At 38.7% G+C, this 25,342-nt stretch overlaps 2 protein-coding genes across 2 annotated transcripts in view; one reads left to right on the forward strand and one right to left on the reverse strand.

The window, feature by feature from the left end:
- The window catches only part of SYN1 (synapsin I), a 132,818-nt gene that overhangs the window by 53,676 nt on the left and 53,800 nt on the right, over positions 1 to 25,342 (forward strand).
- On the reverse strand, positions 123 to 12,769 carry TIMP1 (TIMP metallopeptidase inhibitor 1). The gene is made up of 6 exons (XM_070741168.1): positions 12,519 to 12,769; positions 11,709 to 11,877; positions 7,357 to 7,454; positions 5,640 to 5,757; positions 2,500 to 2,621; positions 123 to 430 (listed from the first exon to the last, which is right to left on the reverse strand). The coding sequence occupies exons 2-6, from the start codon at positions 11,833 to 11,835 to the stop codon at positions 221 to 223; spliced, it is 675 nt and encodes a 224-aa protein (XP_070597269.1). The 5' UTR covers positions 11,836 to 11,877; positions 12,519 to 12,769; the 3' UTR covers positions 123 to 220.

A 25,342-nucleotide genomic window follows, 5' to 3' on the forward strand; every position in this document is an offset into this window, starting at 1 on the left:
TATTAAGGGGTCGCGGCCTTAGAAAGGTTGAGAACCACTGCCTTAGAGGAACCACTGTGTCCCACCGTAGAGGCTGTTGCTACTGTCTTGCCAGAACCAGTACAGAACTTGAGCAAGCCTAATTGTTGGAATTGGCATTTATTTAAAAAGAGACAACTCGGATAGAAACGGAAGGATTGTCAGGGGGAGGAGGAGTACCACTCCAGAGTCCATAAGATGTTTACTGCCTCAGGAGGCGAGACTTGCGAAGGGACCCAGGCCCTTGAGGACTCAGGGATTGCCAGGTGCAGAAGTTGGAGCTCTCAGACCGAGGCAGGCACGCCAGGCGCTTGGCCTGAAGACCATCCCATATCCGGGACATGATCCCATCTGTCCATAGGCACTGGTTGTCAGAAGAGATGAAGCACGGCATGGAAAGGCAAGGCATGACCTGTTGAAAGAATAGCAGAAGAACATAGTGTGAGAGAGATATGTTCCTCTTGAATATCATATTGTACTCCAATACCGCATCTCTCAATTTCTTAGTTCTACTTTGCTGTAATCTAGGACAAGCAATCAAATATGACGGGGCCAAAAACAACCCAAAGTTGTTGCAAATTGGATAATTATGTCTTATCAAACATACATCAATTGTTTCATTTCCAGGGTTCTAATTTTAGTGGAATATACTGTATGCTTTGAATTGAGCAAGGACTGAAGGATAGATGACATTGACTGTGTCATTTCTGTATTCCTTTACAACCAACACTCAGGCAAAAAAACTCTTTAACTCTATCTTCCCAAGTCACTTCATCATTATCAATCCCATACTTCATTGTTTACCAAAGTAGAGCTGCTCATTCCCATTAACCCTTTCCCTCTGTGTGGATGGTCAGTTTATTCTATATATGACAAGCTGCAACTTTATGATCTTCCCTTCTCCCTTAAAAAAACTGTCCTTCTTGACAACCAATAAGAAGCAAAAGCTTCTAGCCTCTTGGAAAGCTAGAAAAGAAGGATAATAGTGCTAGAAAAAGCAGGATATTATAATTATCCTGCTTTTTCTAGCTTTCCAAGAGGCTAGAAGCTTTTGCCTCTTTTTTAAAATATGTTTTTATTGTTTTTCATTAGACAAAAAAGACAAAACATTCAACATTTAAGGGAGCTACCATTGCTCCGCTTATCGTAGAAGTCTAACTAATACAAAAAAAAAGTCTAACTGTAATCAGATCAATACAGAAATATAACACACACATTCTATGTTCTTGTTAAATTTAACTCTGTTATCTTTATGTTATAATTCATATAGCTCAAATAAATTCTCTATAAAATATCAAGTTACTTAAACTAGCAATAAAATAAAAAAATAACGCATTGAAATTTGTAATATTGCAAAAATACTCTATCTTTATACTATTTTTAATCTATAACGTTATATCTATTATTATCATGTTATAAAATAATTAAAATTTACTTATTCAATATAACTAAAAAAAATCTTATCATTTTAATTTCTAAATATTCTTTCATATGTATATTCAGTTTATTGGTTGTCAAGAAGGACAAATTTCCAGAATGAAAATTCAGGATATTAGTCTTTTTGTAGGCTACCTGTGTTTCCCTGAAAATAAGGCCTCCCTGGATAATAAGCCCTCCCCTGAAAATAAGCCTTCCCCGAAAATATTCAAATGCCCGTGCAACCGGTCCCTGCCTTTTCCTCTGGTTAGAATTAGGGAGACAGAGCTGGAAATCAGGTAAAATCATGGCAAAAGGAGACTTGTCTTGCTCCACACGCCCCAAAATAATAAGCTCTCGCCGAAAATAAGGCCAATTTCCAGGGTTCAAAAATATATATTAGACAGGGTCTTATTTTTCAGGGTAATACGGTAGTGTTTTTTTAAAAAAATTCTATTAAGATCTTAATGAGAGTTGTTGTAGGTCTCCTTCCTTTGGAACAAGCACAGAAAACAATTTTTTTTTTTGCAGGAGATTGGTCTCTTATCTCCCAGCTTGGTCAGTTCATGAAAATCTATGGAACTCTATACCAGTGTTTCCCAACCTTGGCAACTTGAAGATATTTGGACTTCGACTCCCAGAATATATCCAAATATCTTCAAGTTGCCAAGGTTGGGAAACACTGCTCTATACCATCATCTATTCTATATGGATTGCATCCGTGGCCTGAGTAGATGAATTGCTAGATAAAGCTATAAACATGGACAGCCTTAACAGCCTGATGCCCTCCAGATGTGTTTTGACCTCAATCAGCATAATTTCCCAGCTAGCATAGCCAATGACCATTATACCCGGAGGTTTTCAGAATTGTAACCTTAGCCAAATGGAGGGCTTTAAGGCAGAGGAACGTTGGATAATGGGTTATAATTTCAGCTTTCAGGATAAGAAAGAACCTTCTGCCTGTGTCTAATGGTTTTTTTGGCTAGACTGCAAATCTGCCTGCAAGCATTTGCTTCTGCTGTCAAGATCCCCCAGGCAGAGTATTTCCTAGACCCAGACACTCACGGTGCAGTTGCAGCCCTTGCTGTAGTCCAGACTCAAGCCTCTTTTCTGCGCCAGAGAAAGCTGAGACCATGGCTGGATGAAGGAACAGGCCGTGATCATGACCCGATTGCCATCCATCATCCCTGTTGGCCAAGAAAGAGAGAGAGAGAGAAATTAAAATGGAATGTAAACATTCTATTTGATGCCTTAGTTGCAGATTTTACTTTTATAATCAAGTTTTGGCTTGCTGAGTATCTTGCAAATACACTGCTCAAAAAAATAAAGGGAACACTCAAATAACACATCCTAGATCTGAATCAATGAAATATTCTCATTGAATACTTTGTTTTATACAAAGCTGAATGTGCACAACAGCTTGTGAAATTGATTGTCAATCAGTGTTGCTTCCTAAGTCGAGTGATTGATTTCACAGAAATTCACTTGGAGTTATATTGTGTTGTTTAAGTGTTCCCTTTATATTTTTGAGCAATGTATATTAGTATTGTACATCTTCACCACCATAAGTGGAACATCCTACATATTATTTCCCCCCTTTCTGGGATGAATAACGAAATTAAATGTGGTTTCTATGGTAAGGCAAACTTTTTGCCAAACTTTTTTTAAACTTGGTCCTCTGAATGAATAATAACGTGGAGTTGGTGAGTATATTTTTATTTTTGTTTTTATTTGGGCTTCTTCCTTTGTTGGTATGGCATTGACTTACTAAAACGAGAACTACCATATTTTTTTGAGGTATAAGACGCACCTTCCCCCCCACTAAAAGAGCCTAAAAATTTGGCTGCATCTTATACTCTGAATGTAGCTTTTTTAAAGCTTTTCCCCCCAGCCCTAACAAGGTGCTAATGATCTTCTAGGCTCTTACCAGTTTTCAGGCTGATTGCTAATGTTTTTCCCAGCCCTAATGAAGTGCTAACGATCTTCCAGGCTCTTATTGGCTTGCAGGCTTTTTCATTGCTACTTTCTCTAAATAATGTTTTTTCCAGCCCTAACGAGGTGCTAACAGTCTTACATGTTTGCAGGCTTTTTCATTGCTACTCTTTGGGATTAAGGGTTTTTAAAGCCCTAATCACTGGGTTAAATAATGTGCTGAAGTTGATCAGACAAACAATGCTAGCTAGATGAATACCTGGTAGGCAGATTTTCCCTCCTATTTCCTCCCCAAAAACTTAGTTGCATCTTATACTTCAAAAATACGCTATATAAAATATCTCTCCTGCTCACTCTAGATATTTTATTAAGGCTTTATTCTTTAATATGCCAAAGGCAAAATTGAAGCTAAAGATTAGCTTAGATTTTAGTTAAACATTGGGGAAAAAGATGCTTTAACAGTATGGGTTACTTGATAGTGGAAGTAGAAGGGGAATCACTGGTTTAGCCAAAGATCAGACAGCTATGACTTCAAAATGAGATAGTTCTAATCTGTATTGCAGATTTTTGTTCAAGGTTTCTTCCAAAATTTGAGACAATGTGACATCTTTTTTCAATTAACGAAGTCTGGTACTCCCTGTGAAATCAAATCCCATACTATTCATATGTGCACATATATTTCTGTGCATTTAATATGAGGTTAAAACATCTGCGATAGGTAATAACGTTTTGTGTTCTATATCTTGGGCAATTAATTCTGGATTTAAATTTCTCCTTCCCACAAAATGAACCACAGACTTCTGCTTTTCTTTTCTTTTTTTCCCCCCACCGAGAGCAGAAACATATTGCTTGAGTTGCTTGTTATAAGCAGCTTTGAGGTCAGCCTTGGCAGAACCACTCACTATGGGGTACAACTGTTCCTGGACTGTGTCATTTCAGACTGCAGGTGGGGGCTTAGTCTTGAATGCTTGGTTGAAAAAAATTAACTGCACACAAAAAGTAGATGTTAAAGAGAAAAGCTTTGGCCTGGCCTAGTTTTTCCATGACGTGCTGGTTTTATAAATGTGAGAAGTGATTGTTTTTCTTTTGGGAGTAACTCTCTAATGCATAGTTTCATATTTATATTTGCAACCAGAATATATTTTCTTGAGGTGATTGCTTAGATTAGATTGAGATTATACTGTGTGACAAATATTTTAAATAAATGTTATGAATGGAAACAGTTCAAAATATAAAGAATACCAGAAAAATCAATACGATGGCAGGACTAAGAAAAGAGCTAAATTTTATAAGGAGCTGTGGACTTTTGTTCTGTCTTGGAGACATGTGCTTCATCCTATCCATTTAATATTGCTAATATAATAAATTTGGGACAATATGACATATTTTTTTAATTAAATGAAATCAGATATGTACTGTGAAATGGCAATTTTTTTAAGCAAAAGTCTTTTCTAGTTCTCTATGGAATGTTAAGGCATTATTTTGCCATTGAATTACAGCTTCAAAAGAGTGGCAAACATTAGGTACTACTAAAACTGAAACCAACTGTGAATAGTTGGGTTTTTCAGATATACCGGTAGTAGTTTTGAATTATTTGTGGGTGTATATGAAGGGGAGGGGGGATTCACAATTCCCTCTTCTTTCTTTATGCTGGGTATGACAGATTTCTTCCGTTTTTCCTCCCATTATTTATGTTCATAAGAATATTTATAGCCTTTTATAGACATTTCTCATCATTCTCAAATCTGTTTTTTATTAAGCATCTAAAACAAAACTCAAAATTCTTTAGCTATGGGATATTTTACTGATATTCAAACTAGGGCCCTTGAAGGTGTATGCCATGCCATAATCCCTGGTACAAACATAAATATAAACACATATTTTTTTTAAAAAAACCCAGCTTTTAGCTACTTTAAAAATCTTGGAAGAATATCAAATCTCACAAAAGTTTGTTGTTGTCACAATCTTGTTAGCTTCTTGCTGTTCTTGCCTGAGATTCCATTCAATATAAGCTGGAAATACCAAAATCTTATGAGATTTGACAAAGTAAATGATATTTCACCTATTAATATTATTTAAGAAACTTTGGAACCTTGTGACTGTTACCAGTAGGATTCATGTATGTATTTGATTTTTGCCTATGCTAGAATCTTGACTGTATATGTTAACCCTAAAAATGCATGATAATGTTATAATGGCTTATGCAAAGATAAAAAAAGAAGAATGTCTGAATTTGTTTTCAGATGTGCCTGGTGTTAGGGATTACTCTGTACCTGCAATGACATATTCTTCCCCTTTGAGTGGGCCCTTATGTTCATAACCACAGAGGCTTTCCATAGCTGGAGTGTGGAGAAAGCGGACATCTTGCATCTCTTCTGGGCCCTTGTATACCTGGAGAAAGAGAAGAACAGGAATGTGTACAGGGATGGAGGAAAGAGGGAGAATTATTCAGACCAGGAAGGGACTACTATGAGGGGAAAAAAGGAAAATCAAGGCTGCTAGTTGATGGGAGGTATTCATAACCCTACCAGAAGAACTTACATTGTATCTGCTAGGTTAGACTTCAAATCTCAGTTTCAGTATAAGCCAGAGGTAGTTTTCAACACCAGTTCTGGAGAACTGGTAGCGGAAATTTTTAGTAGTTTGGGGAACTGGTAAATGCCACCTCTGACTGGCCCCGACTTCATCTGTCTCTGCCTCCCGAGTCCCAGCTGATCGGGAGGGAATGAGATTTTGCAGTATCCTACCCCTGCCCTGCCCACCAAGCCACGCTATCACTGATATAAGCTGATTGAATCAATAGATATCAACCAGTTTCTCATTTTCTTCATAAAGTATGTGAAGAGTATAGGCATGCTTGAGTAATTTTAATTGGATACCGCCATCTTTTTTCAGACTTTAAACAATTATGGAGGAATGAGATAACAATGTGATAATCAGAATCCATGAAATAATGAAAATTGTAGAGTCAAGGATAAATATATCCAGTGAATTTTGTTTCATATTATTTTACAAAAATATTTTCTCACAGATTTGTGTCTTTGAACTTTTGGACAAGGCGTTATAAAAGCATCTTCTGTTAACAGTCTCCTTAAAGACAGCTTTGGGGAAAGCTATCAGCGGGTCTCTTGGTTTCTTTCAACCATGGAAACTCAGATGGTAATTTTGGATCAGGTTACTTCCAGGGATGAAATCCAGCAGGTTCTGGAGAACTGGTAGCAGAAATTTCGAGTGATTCGGAGAACCGGCAAATACCACTTCTGGCTGGTCCCAGAATAGGGTGGGAATGGAGATTTTGCAATATCCTTCCCTTGCCACGCCCACCAAGTCACAAGCCCACCACACCACGCCCACAGAACTGGTAGTAAAAAAATGGGATTTAACCACTGGTAATTTCCCAGTCTTGTAGTGAGGTTGCAGAAAGAAAAGGAAATACAGTGGTACCTCTACTTAAGAACTTACATTCGGTCCGTGACCAGGCAGAAAAGTTTGTAAGTAGAAACAATTTTTCCCATAGGAATCAATGTAAAAGCAAATATTGCGTGCAAACCCATTCGGAAAGAAATAAAAGCTCGGAATTTGGGTGGGAGGAGGAGGAAGAAGAGGACGAGGACAGACGTTGCTGAAGAAAGAAGATGAGGTGAGGGGAATCAAAAAAATCCAAAACTTTAAGGCTTAAAAAAAAAAGAGGGACTCTGAGGTGGTGATGAAGAACACACGCCTCCCATATACCCGGCGCGAGGCTGCCTCCCATACACTGCGCCAGAGAGAGAAACCCAGGGGGAGTGGCAGGAAAGTGGCTGGCCCTTCATGCCGCTCTCAAATTCCCTGGGAAATTTTTCCAGGCTCGGGTTCTTAAGTAGAAAATGGTTCTTAAGAAGAGGCAAAAAAATATTGAACACCCGGTTTTTATCTAGGAAAGTTCTTAAGTAGAGGCGTTCTTAAGTAGAGGTACCACTGTGCTTATCAAATAACAGAGAAAGTGCTTACCTTGGTTGTTTTGATTTCATGGCGTATCCACCACACAGGTTCTCCCACAGAAATGTTCACATGCTGCTTGCTGACACCCACAAATTTGCCTCTGATTACTACAAAAAAAAGAGATGGCAGGTAACATCTTATTTTCCTTGATTCTATCATTAACTATTAGTTATTACTGTTTTGGTTTTAGGCCGAAGGGTTGTTTGTGACCCTTTAAATTCCTGGGACCTCAGTTATAACTCCTGGCTCAATTTAGTCAGCTTGAAAGCCTTAAAGATCAATTTCTGTCTAGTATCCCTGAATCCTGCTATAAAATGATACACAATGCTTGGCTAGTATCAGTAGTCGTCCTTCAGCTTTTTATTTTTGGTAATTTTGAAATAATATTGTAGAGAGCAGGCAAGGTGCTCTTATTAAAAAATCTCTGGATTCTTTTTAGGATTTAGAGATATCCACTACACACATTCTCATACAGTGAATTTGGATTTACATTATCAGCTATTTTTTTGGACCATTGAGAATTATTCTCTGACTATACAGTTGTTCACAGAAAGGATGGGAAATGTGTATTTATCTTTTTTCCTCACTACTTCCCCAAAATAAATTTTGAGTACTATTTCCTACGTTTATGTGGAGATGGTGTATGATGGTGAAGGACTTGATTTCAGAATAAAGAGCCAATCTGAACTCTTCCCTCCAGACCACTCAAGAGCTAGTGCCCTATTTTCCCCAAAATAAGACATCCCCTGATAATAAACCCAATTGGGCTTTTGAGTGCATGGCAATAAGGCCAAGCACTTATTTCAGGGTTCAAAAAAAAAAAAGACAGGGTCTTATTTGGGGGGAAACACGATACACAAATACCACTTCAGCAATTGGTAACAAAGAATAACAAAGGACATTAAATAGATGAAAACACGTTTACGTGTATCTCAGATCTAGCAACACAGACACAAACATCTTTTCCACATCAGTATCTTTCATTTAAGTTAATTTGAACTTTCAGTTCTCCGTTGCTGAGTAATAAAGCCATGGATGAATTGTCATCAGTCCAAAGAAAATTACAGGAGAGGAAAGATGTGGAGAAGTAATCGGTCTATCCCTCAACTCCATGCCCTTCCCGAAGTTTCCTTTTGCGAAATTTTCTATCTAGTTCTACAGAAATGTGGAGGAGCAAAATTGTGGGTTTTCTTTCTTTCTCTTCTCTCAACTCCTCTAAACTGTGGCTCACTATGTTTATGTGTGCTGTGCCAGCCACACTGTGTTGTTAATTCAGAATCAGAAAACTGCTATAGTGCTATATTATATTAAGTTATGTTTTGGAGGAAGCAGAGCTCAGCTATAAAACGCTTGCTTGGTATGCAGAAGATCCCAGGTTTAAAATTTAGTTACCTCCAGTTAAAAGAATCAGGTGGCAGGTAAAGGGACTGACCTGAAGAATGTACAGTTATGTTTGAACACCGTGCTAAGCTAAGCAAATGGAATTGCAAACTGAATGCATTCTTTACCATATATTGTTTTCCTCCCATCTCTACCCCATGGCATTATTTGTTTAGTTGTAAGGATGTCAAAAGGCTACATGTGTGAAACTGTGCTTTATTTTAAAGTAGCTTTAGCCATATGAAAGCATGTTTGATATGCCTTTCCTAAATGACTAATTCTTAACTGCAATGGGACACTACTTGTGGGGAATACACACGGTATTTTTCTAATGACAAAACATGTGTGAATGCAGCCAGAACTTCTCAGAATAGTTAATATGGGGATCTAGTCTGATTCTGATCTATAGTAAGTCCTTGGAGAGGGGTGGCATATAAATCCAATCAACCAACCCACCCACCCACCCACCCACCAACCAACCAACCAATCAATCAAACTATAAATTTGTGTTATAATTTAATATCAGTTTATTCTAATTTATTATCAGAGTGACCACCTGGAAGTTCACTGCATGGTTCTGAATCTAATCTCAGCTCCCCTGTCAGGGTCATTGTCTGCATAAATTGGTGGAAGGAAAAACTATAGATCAATGATGGTGAACCTTTATGTGGAAATGTCATGCGTGTGCTCATCAGCACCATGCTCTGGAAAGACTAAACTTCAGGGTTCTAGTGCGCATATGTGCCTGACAATCAGCTGGCCAGTGCGCATGTACATGCCAGTTTCCAGCACTTCTGCATGCACGAAGGAAAGCTGATTGTTGGGCACACACATGCGCCAGAAACCCGGAAGACAAACAAGCAAGGGCACACGTGTCGGGGGACATGGCTTCACATGCCACTTTGGCCCCATGTGCCATAGATCTACCATCACAGCTATAGATACTGCTTTGAGTTTATGGAGGGAGGGCAGGGTATGAATTTAGAGGCAGATATACAAGAAGCCAGAGATCACCTATTCTTAGGCTAAAGGCATTAAAACAAGACTGAGTAGGTTATTTCATTACCCAAAGATGAATATTTATACTCGTTCTTTTTCCAGCTATTTCTCTTTTTCTTGCCTGAATGTTATATGAAAGCCCAGGCATTTTTCAAACAATGAAAATAAAAGGTTTTTTAAAAAAAAATGGAGCCAAAATACTTGAATAGAAAATATATTGTGCATTAGAATTGGACATACAGATTAAACTTGTCCATTTGTGATTCCTTTGAATAAAGGAAAGGCAGCATAGATTGTATTTAAGAGCACCCTGTAGGAACGGTGCTGTGTTTTGTATGTGCATAATAGCATAGTAGTTAATAAGATTTCAAAGGGAATAAATTCCTATATTTAAATATTTCCACAAACAGGCAAGATGGATAAAGCCTCAGCATTCTCTGATACACAAACAACTTTCCGTTTAGACTGCCAATTTATTTATTTATTTATTTATTTATTTATTTATTTATTTATTTATTTATTTATTTATTTATTTATTATTATTATTATTTATTTATTTATTAGATTTGCATGCCGCCCCTCTCCGTAGACTTTAGCAAGGTTGGGAGCCATATCCCTCTACCTTTAACAGCTGCCTGATCTGTATATCCCAGCAAAGGAAGGTTTTCTGGTACTGTATACTGTACATTAAATTTTGAGCTGGGGGTGAAGGGAATAGCATAATATCTATAGTAGACTGCTATGGAAAATTACAGAACTTCTGCCAGAAGAAAAAGAAAAGAAAAAGGTTGGGGGAAGCTGGCAACCTTATTTCAGTCGTAATAGGCTGAGGCATTGATGGGTAAGAAATCTCAGCTTTTATTCTTTGGTTGTATTCCAGAAAAATAAATTTATAGTGGTACTAAAAGTCCTTCAACCTCCCCTTCCTATAAATGTGAACATTATGGCTACAAATCATAATCATTATGTATTATTTCCAGGATTGGTTGATAGCATGTTTTTCAGCGCCAGTTGCTGGGAAACAAGCCTAGAAATGCTTGTGGGTTTTTGGAGGCATCTAGTTAAATACTATAGGACTCAAAAGGCTGGTTTTAATAGATGGGGGCAGACAGGTAGTTTATCCAGCAGAGCTCCTGTTCTGTCTTTCGTTTGCTAGAAATCACAAGTGTTTTTGGGTAAGAGGAAGGAGATGAGCCAATTGCAATCCCATCTGGTTATTTTCCCCTCCACCCACCCAATACTTTTTACAACTTTATTCACCCCAGAAGCTATGAGGATCACCAAGTCCAACCCTTTGCTAATGCAGAAAACAACTACTTGTCTGATAAGTAGTCATTGTTATTGTTTGTATATTGTTTTTATTGTTGTAAGCCATCCTGAATCCATTTGGAGAAGGGTGACTTATAAATCTAAGTAATTAAATTAAATTAATTAAGTCATTTAGACCAGGGGTTTCCAATTTTGGGAACTTTAAGCCTGGTGGACTTCAACTCCCAGAATTCTCAGAGTTGAAGTCCTCCAGACTTAAAGTTCCCAAGGTTGGAGACCCCTGATTTAGACAACTGGGGAGGGGGAGGCAAAAAGAGAATGGAAGAGTTTGCTACTTTCCAAGAGAAACTGTTTCGCTATTAAGCAGTTTATGCCACCAGCTCCTTAGGAAGTTATTACTAATGATTAGTTAGCATAGCTGCTCTTGTAATGTGAAACCATCAATTTAATCTACTGTGCCCTTCAGGGTGGCTGAAGATTAAAGAACCTAATTACTGAGAAAATATAACAGACCCCCCCCCCCATCACACACAAAAGACTTTACAAACTTGTAAGTATAGAGCAGATCACAGTTAACGAAATTTATTAGAGAGGGATTAGACAGCAGATCGATGGGCTATAGCAGGAACGATAACTTGAGAGAGAACGAGATAAGACAACAGGAGAGAGAACTGTTGAATTTTCATTACTGTGGGTACGATCCAGGCACTCACCAATATCAGCATTGCAGAAGGCAGCCTGGGGATGTCTAGGGGCACAGGAGCAGGCTGCTGTTGGGTCCGCCTGCAGACTGAGGAGAAAAACGCCGACCGCCAGGAATCTGCACATTTTAGAATCCATTTTGCAGGGAGGAGGCACGGATAGAAGCCACTCAGACGCAGCCTGGAGGACAGAGACGAAGTGTTATTCTAGGTGAAGAAGCGGCAGGAAATGAAGGGGTGTGAACAGAAAACATCAGCTATAAAGTACCAGTAGAAACTCCTGGACTTGGGCAACCACTGTTTTTCCCTAGCTGGGGACAAGGAGGGGAATTCCTTACTGCGTGGATGAACCCAGCTCTTTGTCTTTCGTGGCGTGGGCTGGGCAGGCAGGGCAGGAGCTAAATTGGGGATTAGATGACTGAAGAGGTAAACCCAGTGTGAGGAAAGACTCTGGTTTCATTTTGCTCAATTCATTGACGGTGGCCTCTTCCTACAGGAAACACCCTCCACTACCACCCGGCACAGCCTGGGATATTTACTTGAAAGAAGAAAGCCTTAGCAGAGCTCGGGGTGGGGGGGAACGGGACGGGACACACAACCTGGCTGAACAACAGTTTCTAACTTCAGAGGTTCCTGGGGGTAATAAGAAAAAAAATGGATAAAGGAGAGGTTAGTCCAGGGATAAAAGAAAGGAATGCCCAAGAGTTTTACCAGCGGAATCAGCTGAAATTTCAAAAGTGGGGAGGTTACAGAGGGATCCCCTCGAGATGGGAAATCTAGGGAGGAATTGGGGTCCTGCAAGAGAATAGCCCTTCCCCTCACCTTGCTCTCTGTTGCAGTCCAGGCGTCTCCTGCCACTTCAAGATAGCAGCTCCCGGCCCATCGGATTGGTATTTAAAGCTCACCCCGCTTCCCCCATGACTCCCCCCCCTGCTTTTCCTGTCCTATGTGCCAAGGAGGCGTGACTGATCCAGCCTGCGGTTTTTTAGCAAGAGAGCCAACCATGCCAGGGGTGGGGTGATCGGTGCCTTTAGAGACGGGGAGGAAGGAGCAGCTTTAGCAACTTCAGAGGGAAGAATTTTGTCAGGAAGTTTTGGATTACTCAACTGAAAGAGAGAGAGGGTGACTGATGAGAGCTTAGAAGGCTGCCTTGGCAGGGGAGGCAGGGAGGTGAAAATACAAAGGGTGTCCAGCAGGTGGCAGTATAGAACTTGTTCCCTCTCAGAATTTTCGGCCTTATTAAACAATACTGTCCATGGTATGATTTAGGACTCCAGCATGTTATGTCGCACTTGTTACCTGACCGCCCCTTGCTTGTTTTCTGCCCGTTGTCTCTCTTTCGATAGTTCCATCCAGGTAGTCAAACCGGGCATAGTTAGTCAGTGAGAGATTAATAAAACATTCTGTGAAGGAAGGACATGTTTTTCAGACAAAATGAACGTACTGAAGTTATAGTATACAACAGGGGTGCCACAGGTGGCATGCGGAGGTATATCTGTTGCCCTAGCTCAGCTCTAATGTGCATGTGGGTGCCGGCCAGCTGATTTTTGGCTTGCACAGAGGCTCTTGGAGGACTTTTTTGGCTTCCAGAGAGCCTCTGATGGGATGGGGGAGGGCGTTTTTACCCTCCCCCTGCTCCTGGGAAGCCTTTGTAGCCTGGGGAGGGAGGCTACTGGGCCCACCAGAAGTTGGGAAACAGTCCGTTTCCGGATGCCAGAGGTATTCCAGGGGGCAGGGGAAGCTGTTTTCACCCTCCCCAGACATTGAATTATACCGGTATGTATGGGCATTCACACATGCACGATAGCACGTGCGCACGCTCTTCCAGCACCTGAGGAAAAAAAGGTTCGCCAACACTGGTATACAACATGAAGAGGACAGAACTGAAGAAATACTTAGTAGATTAGATTAGATTAGATTTATTGGATTTATATGCCGCCCCTCTCCGCAAACTCGGGGCGGCTCACAACAAGGTAAAAACAATACATAATAACAAATCCAATACCCACCAATCCAATTACAATGTTAAGCTAAAAAATTCATAAAAAACAACCCCAGAATATTAAAAACAAGCACATAATCAATCTAACACCAAAACAACATGGGCAAGGGGGAGATGTTTCAGTTCCCCTATGCCTGACGTAGAATGGAACGGAACGGAACAGGCAGATTATGCAAACTTACGAGGGCTCTGAATTTTCCATTTGTTAAATCATATAAACTTGCACATTATATCAATGATGGGTTGTTTTAATGATAATACCTCACCAGCTAAACTGGAGATTCTCAATCATCCAGGTTATGGTTGTCCCAGAGGTGCTTTTTCAAGAGGCGACTGGATGTCCTTTTTTTTCTTGAAGACGTTTCGCTTTGCATCCAAGAAGTTTCTTCAGCTCTGGCGGAAGCGCCATTCCCCACCATCCAGTCAGAGATGCAAAAGAAGCTTCTTGGACGAGAATCCAAACGTCTTCAAAGAAAAACAAGGAAGTCCAGTTGCTTCTTGAAAAAGCACCTTTGGGATCACCAGCTAAACCTTTTCCTTCATGACCTGCACTGCACTGGCTGCCGATCGGTTTCTGGTCACAATTCAAAGTGTTGGTAATGACCTTTAAAGCCCTACATGACATTGGGCCAGAATACATACGGAACCGTCTTCTACCGCACGAATCCCAGTGGCCGATAAGGTCCCACAGAGTTGGCCTTCTCCGGGTCCCGTTGACCAAACAATGTCATTTGGCGGGCCCCAGGGGAAGAGCCTTCTCTGTGGCGGCCCCGGCCCTCTGGAACCAACTCCCCCCAGAGATTAGAACGGCCCCCACCCTCCTTGTCTTTCACAAATTACTTAAGACCCACCTTTGTCGCCAGGCATGGGGGAGTTAAGTTATCCTTTCCCCCTAGGCTACTACAAGTTATGCATGGTATGTTTGGTTTTTTTTTTTATTTTTATTAATTGGATTGTTCATGTTGTTTCATGTTGTTTTACCACTGTTGTTAGCCGCCCCGAGTCTGCGGAGAGGGGCGGCATACAAATCCAATAAATAATAATAATAAATTCTTTCTTCCTCTGTGTCATACCTCTATGTTTCTCAATACAGGTAGCTCTCGGCATATATCGAACATAATGGAGCTGCCCGTTATGGCCATAAATCATGACATCATAAAATGGGTCATTCATATGACCAGCCAACCTTATTTGCAGCAGTAGTTAAATGAACCAATGGTTTGTTTTGCTGAAAATGGAAAGCAAACGCTGGCTTCCAGCAAAAACGTTGGGAAAAAAAAGGACACATGACTGTGGGGTGCTGCAAAAGGCTGTAAATGCCCTAACAAGGTGACTCTGGGCAGATGTATGTATGTATGTATGTATGTATGTATGTATGTATGTATGTATGTACATATGTACGTAGGTACGTATGTATGAAAAAGTAGAACCAAGGAAACATGGGGGGTAGCGGCCCCCTTGAACCTCCAAACTAAGTGGCGAAACCAGAATTTGATACCCTTCTAAAATACCAAAATGATGGGAACAGTTTTCAATTCTGCTGGTCAAATATTCCATGGGAAAAGCTCTTCTCCTGGAGCCTGCCAGCCAGAGTTCCTTAGCAAATGGAGTTCAGGATAGGCCTGGAGCGAATGGGGCGAACTAGTCCCACTGGGGCAAAACAGCTCCTCAGATATCTCAGATATTCAAGAAGAGAAATAACCTAGAACTAAGGAGAAATTTCCTGACAAAACAATTAATTAGAACAAGTGGAACAACTTGCCTTCAGAAGTCATGGGTGCTCCAACACTGGAGGTTTTAAAGAAGAGATTGGGCAACCATTTCTCAAATGGCGTGTGGTTTCTTGCTTGAGTGGAGGATTCGACTAGAAGACCTGCAAGGTCCCTTCCATGCTTGTTATTTTAATATTCTTTTTTTGCTGTCTTGGTGTCACTATACTTCACTCCTGAACTGGGTTTTAGATTAGGAAAAAAGAATTTTGAAAAATGAAAAACATCTGTGTTATATATTTGCTGACTTTATATAATTTCCACTGTAGAGTTAATCTTCAGAAATACTTTAGATTTAATCAGTTTTTACTGTCCTTTTTTGATTGTCTATTTAAAGTATCTCTCCTGGTGGTATTGTACTTGTCTGTCTGTCTCTCTCTCTGTCTTTCTATCTATCTATCTTTCTATCTATCTATCTATCTATCTATCTATCTATCTATCTATCTATCTATCTATCATCTATCTATCTATCTATCTATCTATCTATCTATCTATCTATCTATCTATCTATCTAGTTTAACTCTGTAATGAAAAATGACCAATATTAATACAATTAATATGATTTTCTGAACATTTTAGGAGATTGGGCTGGCCACTCTCATAACATTGAATATTATTTTATTTATTAATATAGGAAATTATCCTACACATTAATCTATATTGTTTATAAGTTAATTTACTGTCGTCAATCTACACTTTCCCTGTGGCGTTTACTTTCTTTTGGGGAGGTGGGGTGTTGGCAACCCTATGGTTTTTTTTAAAGCGCTTTCAATAGCACATCACATACATTGAATAGAGGTCACAAATAAATAAATAAATTGCCCATCCTGGCATATTGTGATCTGCCAAAGAGTTTGCTTATTATTATTTCTTTTTTTTTACTGCTTGCTTGTGAGCTTCTGGTTTAGATTTATGGATTAGAAAGCTAAAAAATATCTTGAAACAAATAAGAGGGGGGAATTGATTTGAACAGTTTTAGCTATTTGTAAGTCTTCGGGAATCCTCTTTTTCTCAGAAAATGGCACAAGAGTGTGTATCCTTGAAACTATGTGGCTACTTCCTTTTTTAGTCGCTCCTGCGTATAGTTTGTGGGGCATAGGGAGTGCAACTAAGTGTCAGAACGTAACTATTACAATGATCTTCTACTGAATGACTCAGAAAAAGAGGTTCTAGATCCTTTCTTCACAACTGATTAGTAAAAGTCAGCATGTCTTGCTGCAAAAGCAAAAATCCTGAATGTCATCCAAACAGACAATAGTCAACGCATGGTTACTTCTGTGTAAACAATAATCTTGGATGTCACTCATCCAGACTAATAGTCAGCATACAGCCAATTATGCAGAAGCAAAAATGGCTAATGATGCTTTGTGTCTGCATTCCAAATAATAGCCGAAAAAATAAACCAGAGTCCAAACCTTGGCCTTCTTCCAAGTTCCAATTTATTAACAGAGCCATGTTGGTTACGAACTGTAGTCATCCCGATACTAACTTTTCTTACAGTTCTCCACCCAGGTTAAAGTTTCTCCCTCATCCCCACATCCACAAGTTCATCACATGGACCACTCCAGTTGCCTCACTGTCCACGATCCTCCCATGTACTTCCGGCTGGTGCCAAACAAAGGATGACCTTGTATCTTCTGGAAAAAAAATTGTTGTGGCTAGTATCTTTCCCTCTCATGCAATAACCCCTCCCTAATTCCCACAGTACTTGTGGCAAGCCAAAGTCTCTAACTCAAAATGATGGCTTTGGCCTGACACTTTGTTTTTATTGATAAATATAATGTTACCACAAACATTAATGTACTCCTTGTTCTGTTCCTCCTGTGAGTTGAGATGGACAGACAAAGATTCAAATTTGAATTTATAAGGAATCGTGTTGAGGGCCAGGCATCTCACCCAGCATAAAACTACCCAAAAGAAAAAAAATCTAAACAATATATCTAGTGCTTGTTTATTAGTTTAATTTGGGGTCCTGATCTGAAGCACAGGATACAATATAAGAACAGAACTGTCTCAAGTGGCAAGATCAGAATTTTCTGGTTGTTGTTATATTGGTGTTTACTTCATTTTGAAAACTATGTAAAAACTTATTTTAGGATTTATACTTTGTTTTTTATTATTTCCTCACTAAAATTGTCACCATAAAAAGTGCTACACGAGTTATAAAAATGGGTACAAACAGGGCTTAAGTTGTAGTACCTCTGATATAAAGGATAGTGCTACCTTTCTTAATAAATTCTATAAAAGCCCCCACTGTACCATTTTTCTACCATATGTAAGTGGTTATATGGGATGCTATGTTACCATATCAGAATAACAGACTTGGGAGGGACCTTGGAATTCTACTAATCCAGCCCCCTGCTCAGGAAACATGCTCAGAGAACCCTATACCATTTCAGACAAATGGTTGTTCAACCTCTTTTTAAAAACTTCCTGTATTGGAGCATTCACACTTCCAGTGGCAGGTTGTTCCACTGATTAGTTGTTCTGTCAAGAAATTTCTTCTAGGTTCTAAGTTGCTTCTCTCCTTGATTAGTTTACATCCATAGCTTGACTCCCTCTTCTTTATGACAACCCCTGAGATATTGGAATACTGCTTTCATGTCATCTCTAGTCCTTATTTTCATTAAATTAGACATACCAGTTCCAGCAACAGTTCTTCATATGTTTTAGCCTTCAGTTCCCTAATAATCTTTGTTGCTCTTCTTGGCACTCTTTCTAGAGTCTCCCAACATCTTTTTTTATTTTGTGGGGACCAAAACTGGATGCAATATTCCACGTGTGGTCTTACCAAGGCATTGTAAAGTGGTATTAAGGCAACATGTGAACTTGATTCTATCCCTCTATTAATGCAGCCTAGAACTGTGTTGGCTTATTTTTACAGATGTAGCACACTGCTGGCTCATATTTAAGTGATTGTCCAGTAGGTTGCCAAGATCTCTCTTACAATTACTACTATTCAGCCAGCTACCATCTATGTTATACCTGTTTTTGGCTTTTCTTGTCTAAATATAAAATCTTACTTTTTTCATCATTGAATTTCATTTTATTAATAGCACCCAATGTTCAAGTCTGTCAAGATCTTTCTCTATCTTAAGTCTGTCTTCTGAAGTGTTGGCTATTCTTGCAAGCTTGATATCATCTGCAGATTTGATGAATACTCTATCTGTCCCCTCATCCAAATAATTGAGGAAGATGTTGAAGAGTACTGGGCCTAAGACAGAGCATTGGGGTACCCCACTGCAAACTTCCCTCCATGTAGATGCAGTTTCATTGAGGACTACACATTAAGTGCAATTGGTCAGCCAATTATGAATCCATATGGTGGTGATTTTGTCTAACCTACATTTTTTCTATTTTTTTTCAAATAGTAGGTTATGGTCTACTTTATCAAATGCTTTACTGAAATCCAAGTAAATTATATCCATAGCATTCCTCTGGTTCACTAATGTTGTCCATTTGTCAAAGATTGCAATAAGATTTGTCTAACACATATCCTTGTTGCTGCATACACTCTGTTTTCTAATAAAGACACTAAACATCTTCTGAAGCATTGTTTGAATATTTCTAGTCAAGGATCTAGCTATGAGATATTGACACAAATGTCGTAGTAAGAGAAAAGGCATTTTTTGTAAAGTGAATAAACCTTTTTGGGCTTCTTCAAGCCTCTTGTGTTTTTCCTCCTAGTTCTCCTTCTTTGTAGAAATTGTTAATAGTGTTTGGAATTTTCTCACAAAATTGTCTAGAAGTGTTGCTTTAACAAACAGCTCAGATTTCTGGACTATGGTTGCGCTCTGCTTGAGAGATTTTGGCTGCTAAATTCCCAGAAACTGGCTGAAATGTTTTCATGTGGACAAGCAAATGAGAGGTTTAGAAGTAGTGTTTATTGAAAACAAAACACCTGGGGAGAAGAGTGGTTATTTGCTAAATCCTTTGAAATGTCTCTGATTTTTTAAAATCACAAAATCTATTTATTTGTTTACTTAATTACTTATTTACCTATTTACTTATTTACTATTTATTATTTGTTTGTTTGCTTGCTTGCTTGTTTGTTTGACTTCAATACCACCCAATCCCGAAGGACTCAAGGCAGCTTACAATAATAATATAAATAGAATACAAATAGATACAGAACAATAAAAAGAAGTCATAACTATAAAACCCCATATTGATTTGGAGATGAGTTTTATTTCTTTGCAGGAATGTAGTCCTGTCAGAATCCATGATGTCAGTATTCTGGGTAAAAATAAATAAAAATAAAACCCTAAGTAGATTGCTAGGCTGCAGTGTCCCAAACAATGTAAGGAAGCCCTGTGGCTTTGCTTTATATCTTCACATGTTGAGGTATTGTTTAATCCTTTCATGGGAATTTTTTGTCAGAGATGACAAAAAAAGAGGTGCACAATGCAGTGGTGGAGCTCACCTGCCGAAGAAGGTCTGGAGGAAATGAGAGCAAGGAAATACGCTCTTCCATGCCATGCCCATATGACTCCCAATCTTGATCCAGCTTTGTCATGTTTACTTGGGAATAAATGAACAGAATCTGGCTATTCAGGAGCTTCCTAAATTCCGCCCATAGACATTTTCACGTGTATATTGGAGAGAGAGGGTGGAGGGGAGAGGAAGACAGGGAGAGAGAACGAGAGTTGGAGGGGGAGAGAGGGAGAGAAAGTGGGAGGGAAAGAGAGAGAGGGGGAGAGGGAAAGAAAGAGGGAGGGAGGGAGAGAGAATATTATTTCATTGGAACATGAATATCAAAAAGGGCGTTGCCAGAATTTCATCACTTAGCTACCTCAGTTGTGTGCCTCATTCGAGACATGAGTATATGAGAGGTGGAACATTTCGGGATAAAGGGGTGTAAGCAGCCGTACAAGAACGGATAATTATGTATCCTTTGTCAGTCCTTGCATCTGCCAAATAGGAAAATGGGAACGAGCAGCTGTGCTAAATTATAAGTAGAGGTGTGTGCCAGACTGTTCCTTTCCTATAGAATTAAACAGATGGGTTAAACAGGATTTTTTTAACCAATATCTTGGTTTATGACAAATGCACAAAAGGCAACATTTCTGAACCTTTTTGTTTTTACTCAAGAAATTATGACTCATTCAGGATCTATGTAGTGCTGGGTCCTTTTAGAAGACATCTCTGAATAGTATTTTTGTTAACTCTGCCATGTTAGCAGAGAATATGGTCCTCTCAGTTTATAAGATCTAGCTGTTTCTTTGCACTATTATGTATTTCCCCTCTTCTATTTACAATAGACTGTAATAATTGTTGCTTGATATAAGAGCGCACAAAAGTGATTATTCTGAATATTTTAAAAATAATATTGGTACGAATATACTGTTCTATGTTTTTGAACTGACTGCAAGAGAACGGAATTCCCTTTAATAGCTATTATGGAAGTAGACAATATTAATGTAAATAAGATGCTAAAAATAGTTCCTATCTTGAAAAAAAGGGGGTGAATCTACAGTAAAAGATTTTCCCCTTCTTTCTCAACCACATTGGGGATGAAGCCAACAAATGGAAAAAAGAATGGAGAGACTTGTTCTTCATCCAGCTACCTGCCCATTCATCCTCACAGAATTCTCTGCACTCACCTGTATAGAATTTTTAGGTTGTCCAAGTCAATTAAGCAATTGGCTGTATAGGGCTGATGGATAGAACAAAGAAACCCATAAGTAGATGTATTTTCTACTGGATTATTTCCCACTGTATAAAACGATAATAGTTTTTTAAGCAATGTAAATTTTTAATGTGAAAGCTTAATATTATTTCTTTGTTGATCTTTTGCCAGGTATTTGATTACTATTGCCAGATCTCTGTGACACAGCATCTCCTAGTGGCAAGATGCTTTGTTCAACTTAGATCTTTTTTGTGTGTGTGCATAGCAGTTACTTGAGCTTTTGGTAGTATGAAATTGCACAAAGGAAAGTGTGACATAACAGCCAAACAGAGTCCCTATTGAAATGTGACTTAATCATATGAAACCTTTGGTCCTTCTGTTTCAGCATAGAAGAGAGGGTTGAACTTCCAAACAGAGTCCTTTTCAATTTGGTATTGTCTTTGGGCTGCTCACACTTTCTTTCCTGTCTTTTGCCTTTTGTTTTGTAACTTTTTAAATTGAAAGCATCGCAGAGCCACTGGGACTCAGGCAGTCTGTGTATAAATAAATGAATAGTATAAATAAATAAATGCTTATGTATAAATAAGCAAGGAAGCAAGCAGTTCTCTAGGATTATTCTCAGAATAGAATACTGTAATTCCCTCTCGGTTGAAATGCCAAGGAACCTTGGCATCGTCTGCAGCCAAAGAACTCAGGCATTTCTTCGCCTGGATATAAATTGTTTTTTCTTCCCTCTTGTGTACTTCAAGACTTAAAATCTTTAATGATGGGTGTCACTTTTGTGCAAAACTTGTTTGACACCTGATTATCAATGGAAGGTCTGTTGTTCTTCATGACAGAAGAAATAAACATGAATGTTAATTGCCTGAACTTCTCTGGCACATGATACTTGCAGTAGTTTTTCTTCTCTTTCTTCTATTTGTAATCATAGGAATAGAAACTTCCTAAGATAGAAATATAGAGAAAGTAGAAATTCTGCAGGCTTTATACTCTCTCTCTCCCCCCCCTCCCTCTCTCCCTCCATCCCCCCCCTCTCATTCTTTTTCTCTCTTTGAGAGGCTTCATTACAGAAAAAAGGACCAACACAATCTCAGGAATGTATCACAAACATTTATTTAACACTACTTGGTGGACAAACTCAAAAGAAGCACATGGCATTAACTATCTCTGAAACTGGAACAGAAGAATTCAAATCTTATTCTATCACAGGGGTTAAGGCACTAAGCTAGAAATCAGGAGACTGTGAATTCAAATCCTGTCTTAGCCATGAAAGCCGAATTAATGACTTTGGGCCAGTCACTATCTCTCAGGCCAACCCACCTCACAGAGTTGCTGTGAAGAAAATAGGAGGAGAAAAATATATTGGATATGTTCATCCACTTGGGTTGTTTGTAAAAATAAAAATGGGATGGATGGATGGATAAACAAACAAACAATTTATTACATACTACATGCTACTACAGCTTTGTATGCTTTCAATAAAACAGTCTTAACAGAATAAATCCTAGTACAGGTTATTGTAATTAATATGAAGCAGGAATAAAATATCACTTTTTATTTCTTTAATCAACTTTATTAACAACACAGACACTTTACATGTAGTTTTCTTTGGCTGTTGTATGGAAGGGATTTGCCATTGATTTTTCTAGGATGTATTTTTCAACTTCCCAATTTAGCTCATAGATTGAGGATTTTCTAATAGTTTCCTATCCAAGTATTAATCAGATTCAATTTCCATAGAATCCGATAATTCCTGAATTAGATCATTTAAACGGAACCCTCTGCAATAAACAGCAAAATCCTGTGCAGAAATTGGTTGAAAACTTCTAGAGATGCAAACCCACAATCTCATTAGATAGACAATTTTTCCTTACAAACAAAATCTGGATTGTCTGCAACTTACACTTGTTATTACTAGCCCAAGTTTTTGTGGCCAATGAAAGCAGTTCTTGACCATAATGCCTATGGCACACTTTTATATACAGTACTTGGCATACATCCTGACACTTGGTTTGAGATCACCCAAGATTGTATGACAGAACTACAATAAATATAAACCAACGCCTTCAGACAATAGGCAGGTCTTAATTTGGCCATAAAACAAAGTTAGTTTTGGCTACAATTGGGCTTTAATGGTTCCAGTTGTGAAGAACATTCATAACCTGGAAGAACAAAGCCAAGGAAATTCTCTCTTGTATCAATAGATTATGTATAGTTCCCAGCTTCTGATATTTTTTTTGGCCGTGAGTATATGTAGCAGAATAGAAATTAAATAAAATTTTATTTATTTAAAATTCTCAGGAAGATTGCTGATTTTTAGATATGTTTGAGGTACACCATGTATACTTTGTGGTTTGATGTAATTCTCTTGAAACGTATTGTGAAAAAACCCCTCTTCTGGGTTTGTTTTTTGAGCTGTTGAAGCATAAAGTTACATAATAAATATAGAAAAAAATATTGTTTCCCTATGCTATTGGGAAATGGAAACCAGGACTCATACAGATATGATTCATTCTTCGTTTGTAAATTCTGAACATAGTTTAAATTTTGCCAGCCCTTCTGAATTATATAATCCTAGAAATTAAAGAATCTCATTTTTGTTTTTTGAATGTGTATAAGTTTTGTTTGTAAATAGATCAAATGAGATGCATGGGTCAGTTGTTAAGAGTTAGAAACTTTTGTGTGACTGCTCCCTAAATTCAAATTTGAATTAAATTGAAAGCAAAAAAAATGCTTTGCTTAGCGAAATAACAGGTCAGATCTGTATGCTGGCCACTGTTTCATAACCCATAAATTATAAATTCATTAGCAAATGCTGTTATTGCAAACTTTATGTTCTGATACCTGCTTTCTAACATGTTCTGGCAGCAGTGGAAAGATTTTGTCTGGTATGGATAAGCTTGCCAACTGCCGTGTATAAGCTTGCCAGCTGCATTCATATTGGGGTCTATTATGTTGCTTGATCAGGAAAATAAATTAGGATTGTTGCTGGCTTATTTTGGCTTATTATTTTAAAACACATTTTATATCAGGTTGAACATGGAACTCTGATTTTACTCAAGCCAGAATCTGTGCATTAAAGCAAGCTTAGGAGAGAAGAATATGGAACAGGAGTCGCATGAGCTGTGGTGGTGCAGTGGTTAGAATGCCATATTGTAGGCTAACTCTGCCCACAGATAGGAATTTGATCCTGACTGGCTCAAGATTGACTTAGCCTTCAATCCTTCCAAGGTTGGTAAAATGAGGACCCAGAATGTTGGGGGCAATATGCTGACATTTGTAAACCACTCAGTCAATGCTGTAAAGCACTATGAAGCAGAATATAAGTCTAAGTACAGTGTTCCCTCAATTTTCGCGGGGATGCGTTCCGAGACCACCTGCGAAAGTCGAATTTCCGCGAAGTAGAGATGCGGAAGTAAATACACCATTTTTGGCTGTGGACACTATCACAAGCCTTCCCTTAACATTTTAAACCCCTAAATTACCATTTCCCATTCCCTTAACAACCATTTACTCATCATTATTACTGGTACTCACCATTGAATAAGACACTTAGTGATCCTGATATTTATAAACATAATTATTTATTAACAATAATTTTTTTTGTTATTTATTTGCAAAAAATTATTAGTTTGGTGATGACATATGATGACATCGGGGAGGAAAAACCGTGGTATAGTAAAAAACTCATGAAGTATTTTTCAATTAATATTTTTTGAAAAACCGTGGTATAGGCTATTTGTGAAGTTTGAACCCGCGAAAATTGAGGGAACACTGTACTATTGCTATTATTAGATCAGGGCCAAAAGGATTTATGAAGCTATGAATGAACTCCTCAGAGTACCCCTAATATCTGAAACTAGAGCTCCTTGATCTGGCCAAATGTGCTTCTTTATCCATATTTCCACAGAATAACTTCTATACAACACATTAATTTATTTTGGGATGCATTGTGTAGGAACCCCTTTGCATTGATTAAATGCGCAAGTACAGTGGTACCTCTACTTAAGAACGCCTCTGCTTAAGAACTTTTCTAGATAAGAACCGGGTGTTCAAGATTTTTTTTGCCTCTTCTTAAGAACCATTTTCTACTTAAGAACCCGAGCCTGGAAAAATTTCCCAGGAAATTTGAGAGCGGCACGAGGGTCCGGCCAGTTTCCTGCCATTCCCCCTTTAATCCCGGCCATCTGGGCTGCCAGAGGAGCCTTTTAGTGGCGCTTAACGAGGCTTTGGCAGTCCAGAGAGA

This window comes from Erythrolamprus reginae, chromosome 2 (genome assembly GCF_031021105.1).
Source record: "Erythrolamprus reginae isolate rEryReg1 chromosome 2, rEryReg1.hap1, whole genome shotgun sequence".
In the NCBI taxonomy this organism is placed as follows: domain Eukaryota; kingdom Metazoa; phylum Chordata; class Lepidosauria; order Squamata; family Dipsadidae; genus Erythrolamprus; species Erythrolamprus reginae.